The following is an 18,454-nucleotide window of genomic DNA, read 5'->3' as shown; positions in this document are numbered from 1 at the left end:
ACCAGATCACCTTTATCCACATGCCTATTGACACGCTTAAAAAACTCCAAAAGTTTAATAAAGCAAGACTTGCCCTTGCAAAAGATATGCTGGTTCTCCTTCAGCAAGGCCTGTTCTTCTATATGTTTAACAATTTTGTCCTTAAGTATGCTTTCCATCAGTTTACCTGGCACAGAAGTTAAGCTAATAGGACTGTAGTTTTCCTGGATCCCCCCAGATCCCCTTTTAAATCCTAGAATTACATTAGCTACTTTCCAGTCTTCTGGTACAGAGCCTGATTGTAGGGACAAGTTACATATTTTTTGCTAGGAGATCAGCAATTTCACTTTTAAGTTCCTTCAGAACTTGAGTGGATGCTATCTGGCCCTGGTGATTTGTTAATTTTTAGTTTTTCAAGGAAATTTAGAACATCCTCTCCCATCACCTCAAATTGGCCCAGTTCTTCAGTCTCCAAGCCTGAGAAGCTCAGTTCCAGAGTGAGTATATGGTAATTATTCTCTGCCATTAAGACAGATGCAAATAACTCATTCAGCTTCTCTGCAATCTCATCCTCCTTAATAATCCCTTTCATACCCTCATCATCTAAGGGTCCAAACGCCTCCCTGGCAGGTTTTCTGCTTCTGATATCTCAAAAAATGTTTTTTTTTACCCCCCTTGACACTTTTAGCTATATGCCCCTCAAACTCTCTTTTTGCATCCTTTATTGTTTCCTTGCATTTCTTTTACCAGGATTTATGTTCCTTTCTGTTTTCTTCATTTGACAGGACTTTCCCAAAACATAACCGAGCCTCCTCCATGTTTCACAGTAGGTATGCCAAAAAGCTCTAGTTATGTCTCATCTGTCCAAAGGACATTCTCCCAAAAGCATTGTGGCTTGTCAATATACATTTTAGCAAAATCCAGTCTGGCTTTTTAATGACAAAACTGGAGCTTTGTTGGCAAGTCACATCAACTCTATGTCAACAGATGAAAAAATGAAGCTTTCAAAGAAAAGAACATCATACCTCCTGTGAAACATGGAGGAGGCTCGGTTATGTTTTGGAGCTGCTTTGCTGCGTCTGGCACGGGGTGCCTTGCGTCAGTGCAGGGAACAATGAAATCTCAAGACTATCAAGACATTCTGGAGCAAAACGTACTGCCCAGTGTCAGAAAGCTCTGTCTCAGTTGCAGCTCATGGATCCTCCAACAGGATAATGACCCAAAACACACAGCTAAAAGCACCCAAGAATGACTAAGGACAAAACATTGGACTATTCTGAAGTGGCCTTCTATGAGCCCTGATTTGAATCCTATCGAACATCTATGAAAAGAACTGAAACATGCAGTCTGGAGAAGGGACCCTTCAAATCTGACACAGTTGGACCAGTTTGCTCAGAAAGAGTGGGCCAAACTACCTGTTGACAAGTGCAGAAGTCTCATTGAGAGCTACAGGAATCGCTTGTTTGCAGTGACTGCCTCTAAAGGTTGTGCAACAAAATATTAGGTTAAGGGTCCCATCATTTTTGTCCATGCCATTGTCATAAATCTGTTAGCTCGGCTAACCCAACAGGATTTACAACCCCCTTCAGCACGCCCCCTGTGAGTTAACAGAAAGTAGCAGCAAAACTGCACGAAGGAAAACGAAAGGCTCACAAAGGAAACAGTAAATGAATCAAGTCTCCTGAACTGAACTAGGTATCCCCCTCTAACAATAATAGAGTAATAACTGAAAAGAAAACAACAGAGCAAGGAATGAAAAAGAACAAAGGACACCAGAGCAAGGAATTAACAGAACAAGAACAAAGAGCAGGAAAGAACAGAACAAGGGCAAACTGGAACTCGGAAAAGCTGAGAATTCAAAACAGAACACGGTCCGCGGTCAGCGAAAGTTGCTAACAGCATTGGTGGAAATCACAGACTACTTGATATATGGCTCAAGAGAACCAGCAGCCAATCAGGCTTCCCTGAGTCAGCACTTGTGCTTCCTCTCTTGTGATCTCCTGCTCCTGCATGTCTCCCACTGAGCTTTCCTCTTGAGACGTCTTCTCAATACAGGTGAAATCCCAGTCTCTTCCTGATCAGCCTGCTCCTGATCAGGATTCATGTCTGGCAGCTGTTCCAATTCCTCAGCTCCTGAGTCTGTTCTCCCTGCCAAATCCTGTTGCTGTGCCTCTGAGCCCTCACTAGCAGGCAAATCCTCCCATTCCTCCTCTGACTCTTCTGAGACAGAAGTCTGAGCCATGACAGCCATTTTCATTTGTGTTATTTGAAATATTCTGTTGCATCAAAACTCTAAAGCAAAGTCTGATTTTTGTTAAATGCGGAATAAACTATGATGGGTGCCAATTACTTTTGTGAGTTTCAAGTTATTTCAGAGACAATTGTGGGTTCTTTTTTCGTGGAGGGGCACCAACACATTTGTCCACTTGTGTATTATTGTGGTTTTAAATACAATCGTCCCTCACCTATTGCGGTTTCCCCAATCACAGATTTTTGTATCCGCGACCGAGAAATTGTGATCGCCCTCACCAACCATGACCTAAGTATCTGCCATTTGGTGGGTTTTTTTAAAAGGGGGTGGGGTGGGGGTAATTTCTGGGGATCAGAAGGTCATTTCTAGGAGTAAGGGGAGATTCTTTCAATTTTTTAACCTTTTTTTAGTCGCTTTGCAACCATGATTCCCCTAACCCAGTTTGCCATTGCAACCAATGGCTCTCCAACCACAAATTCACCAACCACGAAGGTTTCCATGAATGGAAACCTTGGGGTTGGTGAGGTTGATTGTATGTTCCATGCATTCTGGAGTGATTTGACCCTTCTGACTTTTCCTTTCAGCTTCCTTCTTACCAGTCCCCTCATTTTTGAGACGTTTCCTCTTCTGAAGTCCAACGCATGTGTTGGACTTCCTTGGCAATGCTCCATTTGCATATAAGACTGAATTGGATCACACTATGGTCACTGTTACCCAACAGTTCTACAACTCTGATATCTCGCACCAAGTCCTGGGCACCACTTATGATTAGGTCCAAGGTTCCCTTCTCTCTGGTTTGTTTTGCAACCAACTGTTCTAAGCCACAGTCATTTAGCATGTCTAGAAATTTGGCCTCTCTGTCAATATCCACATGAAAATCTGCCCAGTCTATATGATTGAAGTCAGGCATTATTAGAGCAATGTCTCTCTTTGATACCTTTCTGATTTGCTTCTCCAACTCCAGGTCACTCTCAGCGTTTTGATCCAGACGGCGATAGCATGTCCCAAGTAACACATTTCCTTTCATTCCTTGTATTGATTCTGTGGAGGACGCTGGTCTTTCTAGGTGTTCTAGCTTGTTGGATTTGATTCTTTCTTTAATGTCCAGTGCTACTCCACCCCAAATCCACCCCTCCCTGTCCTTTCTGTAGCGTTTATATCCAGGAATAACAGTGTCCCACTGGTTCTCACCATTCCACTAGGTTTCCGTTATGCCCTCTGTATCTATGTTTTCATTAGCAACCAAGCACTCCAGCTCATCCACCTTGGCTCAGAGGCTTCTGGCATTGGTATATAAATACTTATACATCAGGTATCTTACCTGCTGTTGGCATGTGCAATCTCCCTCACAGTCATTTGACCTTTTTGACCAGCCGTCATGTGTTTCTGTCTGCTCTACTCCTGGTTCTACTCTGTCCCCTTCTGGTTTATCTGAAAAGCTTGCACGCTTGCAACTTAGGGGATTTTACTTGCCAAACCAGATACCACCCAGTTCCTGTTAGCAATTCCCTCAGCATCTTTTTAAAAGCTGCTTGCGACCTTTTTGATTTTAAGTGCCAGCAGTCTGGTTCTACCTTGGTTCAAGTGTAGCCTGTCCCTTTTATACAGGCTTTGCTTGTCCCAAAATGTATCCCAGTGCCTAAAAATCTAAACCCCTCCTCCTGGCACCACTGTCTCATCCACACATTGATACCCCTCAACTCCACCTGTCTTGTTGACCCTGCACATGGAACAGGTAGCACTTCAGAGAATGTTACCCTTGGGGGTCCTGGACTAGCAGCCTAATTTGGCTTCCACGACCTCCTGACTGTATTTTCCGACATTGTTGGTGCTAGTGTGCACCACAAAAGCTGACTCCTCCCCAGCACTGCCTAATAGCCTTTCTAGACACCGCGTGATGTCCGCAACCTTTGCACTAGGCAGGCAAGTCACTGTGTAGTCTACATACAGGTCACAATCACAAACACAGCTCTCTATGCTCCTAACAATCAAATCACACACTACTAGGAGACCCCAAACTCCCAGAGGAGTATCCTCTGTGTGTTTTTGTTTAAGTGATTTTGTTTAAGTGAATGGAATTTACTATGGTTTTATGGTGATGATGATGATGATTTTACATTTATATCCCGCTGTTCCTCCAAGGAGCCCAGAGCGGTGTACTACATACTTGAGTTTCTCCTCACAACAACCCTGTGAAGTAGGCTAGGCTGAGAGAGAAGTGACTGGCCCAGAGTCACCCAGCTAGTATCATGGCTGAATAGGGATTTGAACTCGGGTCTCCCCGGTCCTAGTCCAGCACTCCCCGGTCCTAGTCCAGCACTACACCATGCTGGTGTTTCCCACATTTCCCAGAAAGAAGAGTAGAGACAGTTAAAACATATAGCACTTATTTCTGAAGCTGAGGTTGTAAAGGAACACACTACTGCAGTCCCAAATTTTTGTAATACAAAGCAAGGAACATAACTCTTTGATGGGCCTACAATATATACAAATATATCAAAATGTGGGAGAAAACAATACACATAATTTAAAAGCTTATGAAAATTAAAAGGTTATACTTTTAAAGTACAATAAGGAATACTTTTTAAGTACAGATAAGAAGAGGCCTCTTATCTGTGCTCGTGTGTTTAATTGATTTGGCGTGAATGCCGAAACATTTTATTTTATGTATACAGGTCAGGAATCCCTTATCTGGACTCCCGGAATCTGGAAAGTTCAGAAATCTGGACACCACACTGAAAGGGGGGTGGGGGAATGCTTGAAGCTTCAACCTCTCTCACACACAAAAAACCCCTCAGCCCCCAAACCAATCCCGGCCCCAACTCAGCAGCTAACAGAGTATATACAGTACTGTATAACAAAGCAGCAAAAAGCCTGCAATTCACAGAGAAAACATTACGGCAGCTCTGTAATCAGTTGTAAAGTGTTGGAGCCGGGATTGGGCGGGACGCGCAGTTTGCAGGAGCGATCGCTTACGGCCCCTAAACTCGCTGTTGAAAATATTCTGAAATCCGGAACACCTCTGGTCCCAAGCAGTCTGGATAAAGGATTCTCGACCTGTAACAAGTGTGTGTGTGTGTGTGTGTGTGTGTGTGTGCGCGCACAATAAAGGGTCTTTTTGAAGAAGTGTTAATATGCACATTACATCACCAACATATCAACTTATAGGAAGTTGTATTTTGGGTAAAGCATCATTAGAATATGTTACGTTACAAGTGTTAGATTAATTCCTGAGCCAGTTTACAAAAATAAATATTGAAGAAATGAAAGTTCAAGACTAAACCTGTATATCCTACAAGAAGCTCACAATTTTTCCTATGCACTGTCATACTTTGAGAACAATGTATACATACCAATCTACTTTAATAATATGCCCTATCATACCTCTGCTTGTAACCTTCCCTTTCACTCTATGTATACAGACACAAGAGAGAGAGAGAGAGTGAGAGCACAATCCAGACTAGTTAGTCATGACTAAGTCCCACTGAAATTAAGTTCATCATGATTAACTTGTCCCATTTATTTCAACAGTGTTTAGTCATGACTAACTCCATGAGGATGCTGCCCACTATTGACAATCAGTTTTCTCTTTCACATGTTCAAGATATAGGTTAAAAGGAAAGCTTTTTTCAACAATGTATTAAAAATAAATAAAATCTGAAAAAAATAGCATAAAACAAAATAAAGTATTGCCACAAAAGTACAGTCAGTCACTCTTATTCTCTAGATTATCCTAATTGACTTCAGCAGCATTGCCCAGGAAAAAGTTGGTGTGGGATTAGTCTAAAGATATCTGAAACACTTACTGCAGACATGTGAATTCAGAGATATGACTATGCACTATCTGGCACTCTACCACAATGTGGGTTCCAACACAATGAATATGAACTACAGTACATCTACAGATTAAAAATGGTTTCGTTATTCTAAGAACTTTACTACGTATTTTTATATCTCATTATCCGTTTTTCCATCAAATTTTCAGTATAACCACATGCTGTCATTAAATCAAGGGCTATTTGGGGAAAGTAACTTTGTTCCAGGAATATTGAAGCTTACGTAGTAAATTCTTAAGAGAATTCTTCAAATAAGTCCTTATTTGAAAGCTAAGTGCTTTCTATAACCCACAGAGGTTTAAATAGCTGGTTATTCTTAAAAGAAACAACGAACTCAACAATATACTGAAAAACTTGGAGAGAAGATGAGGAAGCAGCCACATGAAGAGAAGTGGAAGAGCAGAAGAAAATTTCATGCAGAGAGCCTTATCTACTTATGGGGAACCACAAGGCAGTTTCAGGGCATCAAACCATGCATTCATACTTTCAACAATTTTCTGCAGCAACAATTTTAGCTGCTGCTCACAGATCTGTAATTAAAACCTGGTGTACATTCTGCACCAAAGCGTCTAATATGCCAAACAAAATAACATTTGGATTTAAGGACAAATTATAGTTAGTTATTAATCATTTCAAAAAGCTGAAAAATATTTCTTACTTGTGTCCCAATAGTCTCCTGGAAGCATCGCCCAAGCTGGGTTTTTGCCGAAACAGGGTACACGTGAGAAACGGGTTGCTGATGTGTGTAGGTTGAATGTACTTTCTGGGTCTTCTGAAATGGCAGGCTCTGATAAGACACTTGAGAATGTCCTGATTGGGATGGTTTTGCTTTTTGTCCTGCTGACGTGCTGTCAATCCTTGAAACTTGATGGAACTGCACTGTAGCTTCAGGGGGATGTTTCACATGGATGTTCACAATGTTAGGAGGAAATTTCACTGAAACAAAGGAATTAGAAGGAAAAATAAAAAAATAGCCAGTAAGAAAAGCTATTATGAAAACTCAGCTATACTAAATGTGCAGTAAATATATATTAATTTTTAAAGCAGGATTTATATGTCCTACTTTGGCAAAAAAAACCCACAAAAAACACCAGGGGTTGACATCCAGACTAAAGTTGCACTTAGTGCAATAATGTTGTGCTAACTAGTTCTGCTAAGCTGGGGGCTTGCATTCTAGAATAGTACTGCACAGGAGCAACAGGGTGGGTGCGCTTGCATGGTGTGGTGTGCCTTCTGTTGTGAAACCTCTAATTCGGTCCATATATGTAAGAGGGAATGATGCAAAGCTATCTGCCATCCTTGTTGCACAGGCACCACAAGTGGGAAGAGGTGCAAGAGATCATGCAGCTTTGAGCATCTGCTCAGCTACTCGAACTTCTTAAATGATGCATCTGTTTGTTGCCCTAGTGCAGAGTTAGTCTGGATGCCAGCCAGTGAAACTCTATATGGGAGACGATATATTGGAGACAATAAGGACCGTCCCTTTGCTAAGCAGGGTCCACCCTGGATTGCACTTGGAAGTGAGTACTGACTGCTGTAAGGTTTTATCCTTAGGGGATGGGGCTGTAGCTCAGTGGTAGAGCAGCTGCTTACAGCAAGTCACTCCCTGGCATCTCTAGGTAGGGCTGGGAAAGAATGCCTTGGAGAGCTGCTGCCAGTCAGTGTAAACAATACTGACCTAGATGGACCAATGGTCTGACTCAGTGTAAGGTAGCTTCCTATATCCCTATAACAGTTTGAAAAGCAATCCTATCACTATTACACAGGTGGCTATGAAAAGTTCAGCTTATTTTAATGCCCTGTTGAAAAGAATGAAGATATGATTTGCCCAAAACTATAGTAAACCGAGTTATACTGATGTGAGCTATAGAACAGGAACCTAGTTTCGCATTCAATATTGCATATCTATAGCATTTTATTATATTCGCATGCCTTAAAACGAACTCTGTTGAGGTCAGAACCAATGTTAAATAAAAGGATATGTCTATCAATGGCTATCAGACATCACAGATAAATCAAACTTCCATATCCAGTGGTAGTGCACAAGAGAGGATTTGTGACCATGTCCTGTTCGTGAGCTTCACAGAGGTAAATGGACTAGACTATATAGACTTTTGGTTTATCATAAATTTAATCATAAATTTATGCTCAGGATGCTAATTGTTTGTATACTTAAATCTATTTTAAAAAGTATTTAACTAAATATTTATCTAGGATTTCTAAGAATAAATTTTCATAAACACTTTTTGTGAGTAAAATCCTGCGACTGGTAAAATCCTGTTGCTAAGGCTGCTAAGATCATGTAAACAGCCATCATAAAAATTATGACATTTATGCGGAGCCAACTCTAAAGGAAGCATTAGTGGGAAAGTGACATATTTGCAAGAGGAGAACAAGGCCATTTTGGTCAATAACAGTTGACTTGCATTTACAGATTCAATGTATATGAAGACTCCTAATATTAGTAGCTTCTGATATGCTACTTCTAATATGAAGTAGCTTCTTTCAGACTTGCATGCCCAAAGGACATTACAGCTGTCAGCAAGAGGTTATAATTTGAGTACCCCTTTTACTTCCCTAGGACCATGTAGCAATGTTCAACCAATTTTAAATGATCAAAGCCATTGTGGTTGGTTGTAAGCAGTCTGTAAGTCTTGTAAGTAAGTAAAATCCCATGAACTGATGCTAAGACTTTGAAGGGGAAAGATATTTTCTTTTTAAAATATAGGGTAACATCTCAGGAGTCTGTTTCATTTTGAAAATGAGAGTTCTCCTTTGCTTCAGAATGAATGGAAATGGAACACCTTATCAAACAACAGGCTTTCAGTAACATATTTCTTTTTACTTGAACCATCTATGGAAAAATACCATCCCATCATTCTGATTGCATTTGAATTCCAGTTGTCTCTAAAGCTATGTGGACAGATGTAACCATCTCTGGTTGTCTAGCAGCCAAAGTAATAATTTTTTTTAAAACTACATCCAGTAAGGAATTCTAGCCACAAGTGGGAGGAGTGAGAGAAAATGTTTACCTTTTGCTCCTTGCTGTCCGGGCATTGTCAGTGGCAGAGTATGTGTAGAATGGATGACATGTGATCCCACAGCTTTGCCTGCCTGCTGCGGATTATGATAAAGTTTTGCAGCACCACCACTTTGCACTGGGATCTGACAAAGTTTACCAGTGTAATTGGGAGGGCACTGGCACTTGTCTCTAGAACTACACTGGCCTCCATTCATGCAAGGAAGGTGGCAAACAACTGAAAGAGAAAAGGAGAGAGAAAAATTGGTGTTAATTTCTCTTCAGTCACGCTTCTTTTAATGCTGTTATCTTGCTTGATGTGCCACAGGTGAATCTTCTACTGTATGACTTTCAACTGAATGACCATGAGTGTATTTCCTACTCTAAATTTCAGCACCAGGGAAAACAAGCATGCAGATACATACATATGAAAGAATACAGTTCAATGAACCCACATCACATTATGAACCTAACGTCCAGAGGTCCCAATGTTAAATACCCCATTGTGCAAGAGTAAGCCCCCTTGAAAGAAATGGCTGTAATACAACATAGACTTTGAGCCTTGGGAATAGAGTATGGGTCAGTTCTGCAATTATTTATAGAAGAATGTCTATTTTATCTTTCCACTCAAGCATACAAGTCAGAAGAACCAAATGAAACAAAAACAGTCAACAATACTGTATATCCAACACAGCCAGTTAAAACAGAAATTCCAATAAAAATGAATAAAAAACAATCAAAGCAAGGGCATATTTATTTATATCAGGATTTACTTATATAAAGTAAGTATATTTGGCACAGTAAAATTGCCAGCCTGAGATACATGCATTAAACCCCTGCATTACCTTCATCATATGTATTGGGAAATACATAACAAGTGTTTGATAACACTGCTTAGAAGGACCATTTATCTGGATGGTGTCACCAGTCCCCTACAGAAGAGCTGCTGTACTTCAGTGCTCCTGAATCCTACTGTCAGAGGCGCTCTTACCCATAGACTTCCGGGCCGAAGTCCAGAGCCTGGGGCCCCCCAAATCCTTTTTAGTTTGTCCTGGGTGGTATGGTCGCCTGGTGGAGCATAATGATGATTAATTGGGGGGGGGGCGCTCCAAAGGTCTTTAGGTCCAGGCTCCAAAATTACCTAGGTGCAACTCTGCCTACAGTTCAGAAGACAGACAGTTTCATCTTGCACTGATTCCTGTCTGTCTACACAGCTGATAGAAATAGATCTGGCAAAAGCTACTTGAACACTACTATGCACATTGTTGGCTTTTCCTTTCTATGCCTAACCCCTGCTAACTTGGCAAAGAGGCACCTTTTAACGTGGTTATTCTCTTTATTTAGCAGGGGGAGAGTAACTGGCCCTATCCACCCCCAGCACAGTACTTCCAGTGACTGTTGCTGGTGTGTGTCTTATGTTTCTTTTTAGAATGTGAGCCCTTTGGGGACAGGGAGCCATCTTATTTCTTTGTTATTTTTCTGTGTAAACTGCCCTGAGCCATTTTTGGAAGGGCAGTATAGAAATCGAATAAAACAAAACAACAACAACAACAACAAAACCATATTTTAGCCTCTATGCAATGCAAGTTTCATTTCAATGACAGCTGTGCAATATCAGGCATGAACATAATCAAATTTGGTAGGGTGTGTCAGACACGCTATAGTAGAACTAGCCATATCACGGCAGAATAACTGTTTTTTGACACTTAATAGAAATTCTGGCTAGGCAAGCACCCTGACATAGCAGAGCGGAAGAGCACAGTTTCAAAAAAGTTAATGGATGACATGGTGAGGAAAATTACTCATTACTACTACTTAAGTAAACTTAACTTAAGTTTAACTTAAATTACTACTTAAGGAACAAGTCAGGCAAGCTCTAACTAAAGTGCTTCACAAAAATGGCAGGGCACTGCAGCAGACAGCGAGTGGGAGATTTGGTAGTATGGACCATTCTATTAAAAATGGCCAGATGGGTATTTCCATGCTAGATGCATACAGAGAAAGAGCACAAAAATCTTGAATGAAAGTACAAAAGAAAAGTTCACCAGCAGATAAAAGTATAGTTTTCACTTTTCACTAACCAAATCACAACATCCATGACACCCACATTCAAGACAGCTAGCAATCACAATGATTGTGTTCTGTAGGGGAAGAATAGCATGTTATCATGTATCTTGTAATGTTAATGTTTTGGAGTGTTTAAAAATGTGATATCCTTGCAACAAGCTTGAGGGGAAATGTGCAAATTATGAACAACAAATCAGAAACAAATGTGCAGATGCAATTGCAATACAACTTATTAATGGGATGTGTTCCAAAATATTGTATGTAAGTTAGTGTTCATAATTAGGAATGCATGTAGAGCGACAACTTGTATGTATTTGCAGGTGGACATTTGTAAATTGGGGAGTACCTTAATGTAATATATGATATGGAATTTTGTCTGCATGGATGGATGTTTGTAAGTCACATGTTTGTAACTTGAAGCATGCCTGTACTCAAATGTGCATTTAAAAAAATAAGAAGGCCCTCAAAATAGATGAAAAAAGCTACCCATGCCTAAATATTTCTAAGGACACGCCAGATGACCCACAATAATCCAACATATACAGATGCAGGTTATGGTTCTAATACAAGAACCTGTCAAGGAGCAGACACCAATTGCATTATAAACAGTATTTAGATTATACCAGGCATAACTAAGGTAAGACTTGCATTATTGGTTAGAATCCAAAGGAACTCTTATACCTTTGTAGAGGTACTTTATGCACAGGTTTTACACTTGTAATATGCTAAGATATATGTGTAAAAAAAAATTTGGTTCTTTTGGGGACGGGGGAGGTGGTAGAATTAAGTCTTGTCACAAAGCAATTAATTAATATTTAGAAGCTCCCCTAGAATAAATCAAGGAGCACAAGGGGGTACTGTAGCTTGAATTTTTCAACAAGCAGATCAGTCACCAGGTGATTAATTCCATTGCAAATTACTCTAGGCATAGACAATCTGATTGCACAACTTTCCAAACCTCAATTAAATAGAAAATAAAGGATAATTTTGTTGCAACATACTACATACACTAGTCTAGTCAATGGAAGGTAATCAATACTGAAAAATAAAACAGAAAAAATGGCATTCCTATGAAACATGGAAGCCTCCAAATCCCACATTCTGTAAAATTTATATGAAACAATAATCTTGAACAGCAACATATTTTTGAAAGCTGCATACGATGACAGATTGTATAGGATTTGTGACTATAATCCTAAATTATGGATCCTGCAAACAAAAAGAGATTGCTTGCCTGTAACCACATATATAGTTATTTTCTTGCAGCTGTCTGTGCTTGCATAGAAACAGTTCTAGAGCTCTAGCCAGGAGGCTAGTGCTCCTATAGTGCAGCTGGCACAGTAGTGGCATTATGTAGTCAAAACATTTTGAGCCTGTCAACTCTTGCTGCTGCATTGTCTACCACCTAAAGTTTCTTAAAGCTTGCTTAAGGGCAGCCCTGCATAGAACACACTGCAGGAGTCAAGAAAGAAGGTTAAAAGGGCATGGGGAACTATAGCCAGGTTCATCTGACGCATAAATGGTCACTTTTGGCTGGTGCACTAGCCCTAAGATGGGCAAAACACCCTGGCCACAGTCTACACCTGGATGTCCAGGAGTAGGGCCAGGTCCAGGAGCATTCCTAAGCTGTGAACCTGGTCTTTCAAGGGGAATGCAACCTCGTCCACAGGAGCACCTCTTAGTTAGGTTTAATATCAGCTTGTTTAACTTCATCCAACCCACCACTGACTCCAAACACCAATTAAGAACCATCTCAGCCTTTCCAGTTGGGTATCAGCAGCATACTGATGAAATCATAGAGAGCCAGCGTGGTGTAGTGGTTAGAGTGCTGGACTAGGACCGGGGAGACCCGAGTTCAAATCCCCATTCAGCCATAATACTATCTGGGTGATTCTGGGCCAGTCACTTCTCTCTCAGCCTAGCCTACTTCACAGGGTTGTTGTGAAAGAGAAACTTAAGTATGTAGTACACCACTCTGGGCTCCTTGGAGGAAGAGCGGGATATAAATGCAATCATCATCATCATCATCATCATCGGAACATAGGAAGCTGCCATATACTGAGTCAGACCATTGGTCTATCTAGCTCAGTATTGTCTTCACAGACTGGCAGAGACTTCTCCAAGGTTGCAGGCAGGAATCTCTCTCAGCCCTATCTTGAAGAAGACAGAAAGGGAACTTGAAATCTTCTGTTCTTCCCAGAGTGGTTCCATCCCCTGAGGGGAATATCTTCCAGTGCTCACACATCAAGTCTCCCATTCATATGCAACCACTGCGGACCCTGCTTAGCTAAGGGGGCAAGTCATGCATGCTACTACAAGACCAGATCTCCTCTCCAATAAATCCTCCGATGACTTACCCAAGAAGTTTAACATAATTTACTGAAGAGCATGAGGAACACGATGGCACCTTGCCAGATGCCGTAGGCCAATGGCCAAGGTGTCAAGCAGAAGTCCCCCAGGACCACATTCTGGAACCTACCTAGCAAGTTAAAATTGGTGTAATCTGTGCCCTTGCCAGGATCAGATCAATTCCTTCTGAGGTTTAGGGTTTCAGTGGTTATACCACTCTACAAGGGAGAGGACCTATTAAAATGGTTCACCCCCGAAGCCCGATGGATTCTTATGGATTCCTGAGGGCTCTGGGGGTTGACACGATCACTCCCAGAGTCCCAAGCGCCCTCTCCTGCATAGCAGAGCCTGACCAGAGCCTTGGTTGAGGGCAATGAAGCAAGCTGGGAGACAGCTGGAATGCAAGGGGAGGAATGCAAGTGAAGGAGAGCTGTTCTTGTGGTAGCAAGCATGACTTGTCCCCTTAGCTACGCAGGGTCCGCCCTGGTTGCATATGAATGGGAGACTAGAAGTGTGAGAACTATAAGATGTTCCCCTCAGGGGATGGAGCTGCTCTAGGAAGAGCAGAAGGTTTCAAGTTCCCCCTCTGGCTTCCTCAAGATAGGGCTGAGAGAGATTCCTGCCTACAACCTTGAAGAAGCTGCTGCCAGTCTGTGAAGACAACACTGAGCTAAATAGACCAATGATCTGACTCATGTCCTATGTTCCTATTTGAGCAAACACAGTTTAGAACTCATTATCACGCCTGTTCCGTGGCACTGATAGAACAGAATAAATGTTCTTTTTCCATCCACTATAGGATCCTCTCAGTGTCGTCCAGCTGGGCTTTTCCGGGTAGTGCGGGGCTTCTTGAAATCTGGCCCCAGACAAGATGCGCCAGAACCCTTGTTGCATGCTGTGATGCATTTGCACAGCACTTTGAGGGTAAAGTTGCTCACATCCACCAGGAGTTAGACTCTACAGCTAATGTAGTGTCATTGGGAGGGGTGTCCAGAGCACCACTTGGTCCAGTTTTGCTGGAAGAGTTTCAGTTTATTGGTGCATGTGCATGTGGAAGGTGCTCAACTGAGTTTGGCTGACCATGTGCATGCTTGACCCTTGCCCTTCATGGCTTATTAAATCTAGTAGGGAGGAAATTTTTATCTGGGTCCAGCAGGTTCTAAATGTCTCATAGAAAGAGGGAGTGGTCTCAGCTTTGCTGAAGAAAGCAGTTATTCAACCCTCCTAGAGAAACCTAGTCTGAACCCATAGGATATAAACAACTATATGCCTGTGACCAATATTCCCTTCCTGGGCAAAGTGCTTCAGTGTGCAATGGCTAACCAGCACCAGACACTCTTGGAGGAAATGGATTATCTAGATCCATTTCAATCAGGCTTCAGGCCTGGCTTCAGAACAGGAACTACTTTAGTCGCCCTGTGGGATGACCTGTGTAGAGAGCAAGCGACAGGGTGTGTGTGTGTGTGTGTGTGTGTGTGTGTGTGTGTGTGTGTGTGTAACCCTCTTAATTCTCTTGCAGCGGCTTTCGATACCATTGACCCTGGTATCCTTTTGGATAGGCTGGCTGAGTTGGATGTGGGAGGCATTGCTTGGAGGTGGTTTTACTCCTACCTCTAGGCCTGTTTTCAAAAGATGGTGCGGCGGGGGGGCGGTTGTTACTGCTCAACACCTTGGCAGTTGTGCATTTGGGTTCTGCAGGGTTCAATTTCTCCCTCTATTCTGCTTAACATCAACCTGAAACATGAGAGAGGTCATCTAGAGAATTGGCCTGAGGTGTCATCAGTATGCAGATGCCACTCAGTTGTATCTCTCTTTCTCATCAGATGAAGGTGAGGCGATGACTGCCCTGAATCAGTTTCTGGATGCAGTGATGGACTGGATGAGGGTGAACAAGTTGAGATTCAATCCAGCAGGCTGAACATCATTTAACTGGGCAGAGAAACCACTGACCAACAATACTACTGTCTTGTTGGTCGGTGGTTTCTCTGCCCAGTTAAATGATGTTCAGCCTGCTCTAGATGGGGTTGCATCTCCCCCTGAAGTACCAGGGTCACAGTCTGGGGGTGCTCATTGACCGAGCATTGTCGCTAGAGGCTCAAGTAGCCTCTGTGGCTCGGAACGCCTCTTATCAACTTTGGCTGATATGCCAACTGCAACCATACCTGGATAGAGATAGCTCGGCCACAATTACTCATGCTCTGGTAACCTCTCACACAGAATTATTTCAATGCATTGTATGTGAGGTTGTCTTTGAAAATGGCCGTAGTTGGTATAAAGAATGGGCTGCAAGATTATTAACTGGGACTGGGCACTTTGATAATATTACACCAATGCTTCATCAGCTGCACTGATTCCCAGTCCATTTCCGGGCCCTATTCAAAGTGCTGGTTTTAACCTTTAAAGCCCTAAATGGCTTGGGACTAGGTTACCTGAGAGAGCACCTTGCCCCACATGTCCCAACTCGGACCTTAAGGGCTTCTTTAGAGGCCCTGCTCTGTTTGCCTCAAATGAGGTGAGGATGGTGGCTACTAGGAAGAGGCCTTTTCAGTGGCTGCACCCTGTTTATGGAACAGCCTCCCCAGTGAGGTTCACATGGCATCATCACTTTGTTCTTTTAGATGCCAGGTGGAGACCTTTCTGTTTACTCAGAGTTTTAAAAGTTGATTTTAAAATTGAATTTAAAAATATGTTTTTAGATGTAAGGTTTTTTAAAATAAACAGAATTGTATTTTTTGGTGTGTGCCATTGGCCTAGGTGTATTGTATTTCGAGTGTGTGAGATTTGATGTGTTTTATGTGTTTTTATTGGCTGTTTTAATGTTGTGTTGTGAGCTGCCCAGAAAACAATTTGTTATGGGGTGGCTAACAAATCAAGTTTATTATTAATTATTAATTAATTATTATTACTACTTTATAAACATTTTTAATATCAGGAATTTTCTCCTTCTCTCTAGCATATATTTTCTTATGCTTCAAGTCACAGGTGTCATAATGAAGGACCAAAGCTTTCTAGTGGACAAGAACTGCATGAATATTTGGCAATCCACGGTGTGGGGGAGGGAGGGGTTACCCAACAAAAGGCAGACATGGCTACAGTGCAATACAAGAATCCCACCCTCCTTTTAACAGTCATTCACTTATCCTACAGCTTGAAATGTACACATGCTTCTTAAGAAAGCTAAAAATATGTTGTTTGTGGCAGGAAGGGATAGCAGGGCCCTGTAATATAAAGGGCTGGTTCACATGACCAGCATCTCCATGTCTTAAAAAAGGTAAGGCATAAATGAATGACATTAAAGCTTTCTGAAGAGGGAAATCCTCATGGGGAATATTCCCTGAGCTGTTCCTAGAGCAGCAGTCAAGAGAGCAATGAGTACAAAAGGTGCTTGCCCTGTCTCTTGAGTGCAGATACTAAAAGCATTCCTGCAAGGGGAAGGGGAAGAGTCCTTGCTATAGCTCTAGAATGTTCCCAACGGTATCTCTGCACAGGTACAGAACCATTATGTGGGAATGTGGGACAGCACAGGGACAAAGAAGAACAAGTGCCTTACCACTTCTATAAAAGGTCAGTACCAGAAAAAGAATGTGCATGTTTTTTATTGAGAGAAGAGCTGAGACACATAATTCACCAGTTCTATAAAAAGACTTAAGAAATAAGCAACTGGATAGACTCATACCAAAACATTTTTAACACCCACATATCACTGGATGTATCACTATGTATCATTATTAAGTCTACGCAGAAACAAGGCCTGTTTCCCCACAGGCTGGCAAATACAGAGCTAATAGGCTTTGTTTTTCCTTTCCTTCTCCCTCTCCTGAACATTTATGAAAATAACACTAAGGGACTAGATTGCAGATTAACAGAAAGGAAATAGATGCAGGAACTAGGGATGCATGAATATTCCAGTGTTCAACTCAAAATTCGGTTGAACTTTTGAGTTCGTTCCAAGCACAAGTACAAAAGCTAGAGCATTTGCAAGAGATAGATCTAGTCACTCACAAAAGAATTGAATGGAACACAGTACAGACAGATCAATACCAGGTTACTTTTGTCCCTAATCACTGGACCATAGGGGTGTGCACGGAACTGGCTGGCCCAGTTCAGTTCAAGTCCACACTGGACTCAAACCAGTCCGGCCTCCATCAACCCCCGCCCCGGTCCAGTCTGGGCACGTTCACGAATAGATAGATAGATAGATAGATAGACAAGATTTTAAAAATGAAGCTTCCTGTATGCCGCGAGGGGGGGGTGTCCACGAAGGTTCCCCTTCCCCCTGCCGGCCTCTGAAGTCACCGCTGCGGCCTGGGAAATTGATTATTTTCAGCCCGTTCGGGCCTCTGTAGTGTGAGGCGGTGGCCATTTTGGAAGGTCAGGAAATTTAGGACCAACAAAAGGAAGTTTTCTCCCCACACAGCACATTATTAATCTAGGGAATTCTCTGCCATGGGGTGTGGTGATGGCCACTAACTGGGATAGCTCTGAAAGCAGCTTGGACAAATTCATGGATGACAGGTCTATTAATGGATGACAGGTCTATTAATGGCTACTAGTCTGAGGGCTATGAACTACCTCCAGCCTCAGAGGCACGATGCCTCTAAATACCAGTTGCAGGGGAGTAACAGCAGAACAGAGGGCATACCCTCAGCTCTTGCCTGTGGGCTTCCCAGAGGCATCAGGGGGACCACTGTATGAAACAGGATGCTGAAATAGATGCGCTTGGGCCTGATCCAGCAGGGACACTCTTAAATACTGGTGTTCAAATAGATAAGGTAGCAGAACTACTTAAGCCTGGAGGTTAGGGAGGAAAACTGTTGCGGGTGAAATATTTAAAAAATGATGTATAGAAAAATAACTTGAAAGAATTTTACTGGGGGAGAAGAAATTCTTCATATTTTGATGGCTCTTTATTAATAGGAAGGAAGAAGTTAGCAGTATGTTAGATTCAGTAGC

At 42.0% G+C, this 18,454-nt stretch overlaps 1 protein-coding gene across 7 annotated transcripts in view; it reads right to left on the bottom strand.

The window, feature by feature from the left end:
- LTBP1 (latent transforming growth factor beta binding protein 1) overlaps positions 1-18,454 on the bottom strand; it is a 348,387-nt gene that overhangs the window by 211,707 nt on the left and 118,226 nt on the right. For all 7 annotated transcript variants that reach the window (XM_053303824.1, XM_053303841.1, XM_053303830.1 and 4 more), the window contains 2 exons: positions 9,099-9,323; positions 6,725-7,002 (listed from right to left, as the gene is read on the bottom strand). In XM_053303824.1, coding sequence (XP_053159799.1) covers positions 6,725-7,002; positions 9,099-9,323 — 503 coding nt within the window. The remainder of the gene's footprint in view (positions 1-6,724; positions 7,003-9,098; positions 9,324-18,454) is intronic.

Source organism: Hemicordylus capensis, chromosome 1 (genome assembly GCF_027244095.1).
Source record: "Hemicordylus capensis ecotype Gifberg chromosome 1, rHemCap1.1.pri, whole genome shotgun sequence".
Taxonomy (NCBI): domain Eukaryota; kingdom Metazoa; phylum Chordata; class Lepidosauria; order Squamata; family Cordylidae; genus Hemicordylus; species Hemicordylus capensis.
This window is presented reverse-complemented; position numbering and strand designations above follow the sequence as displayed.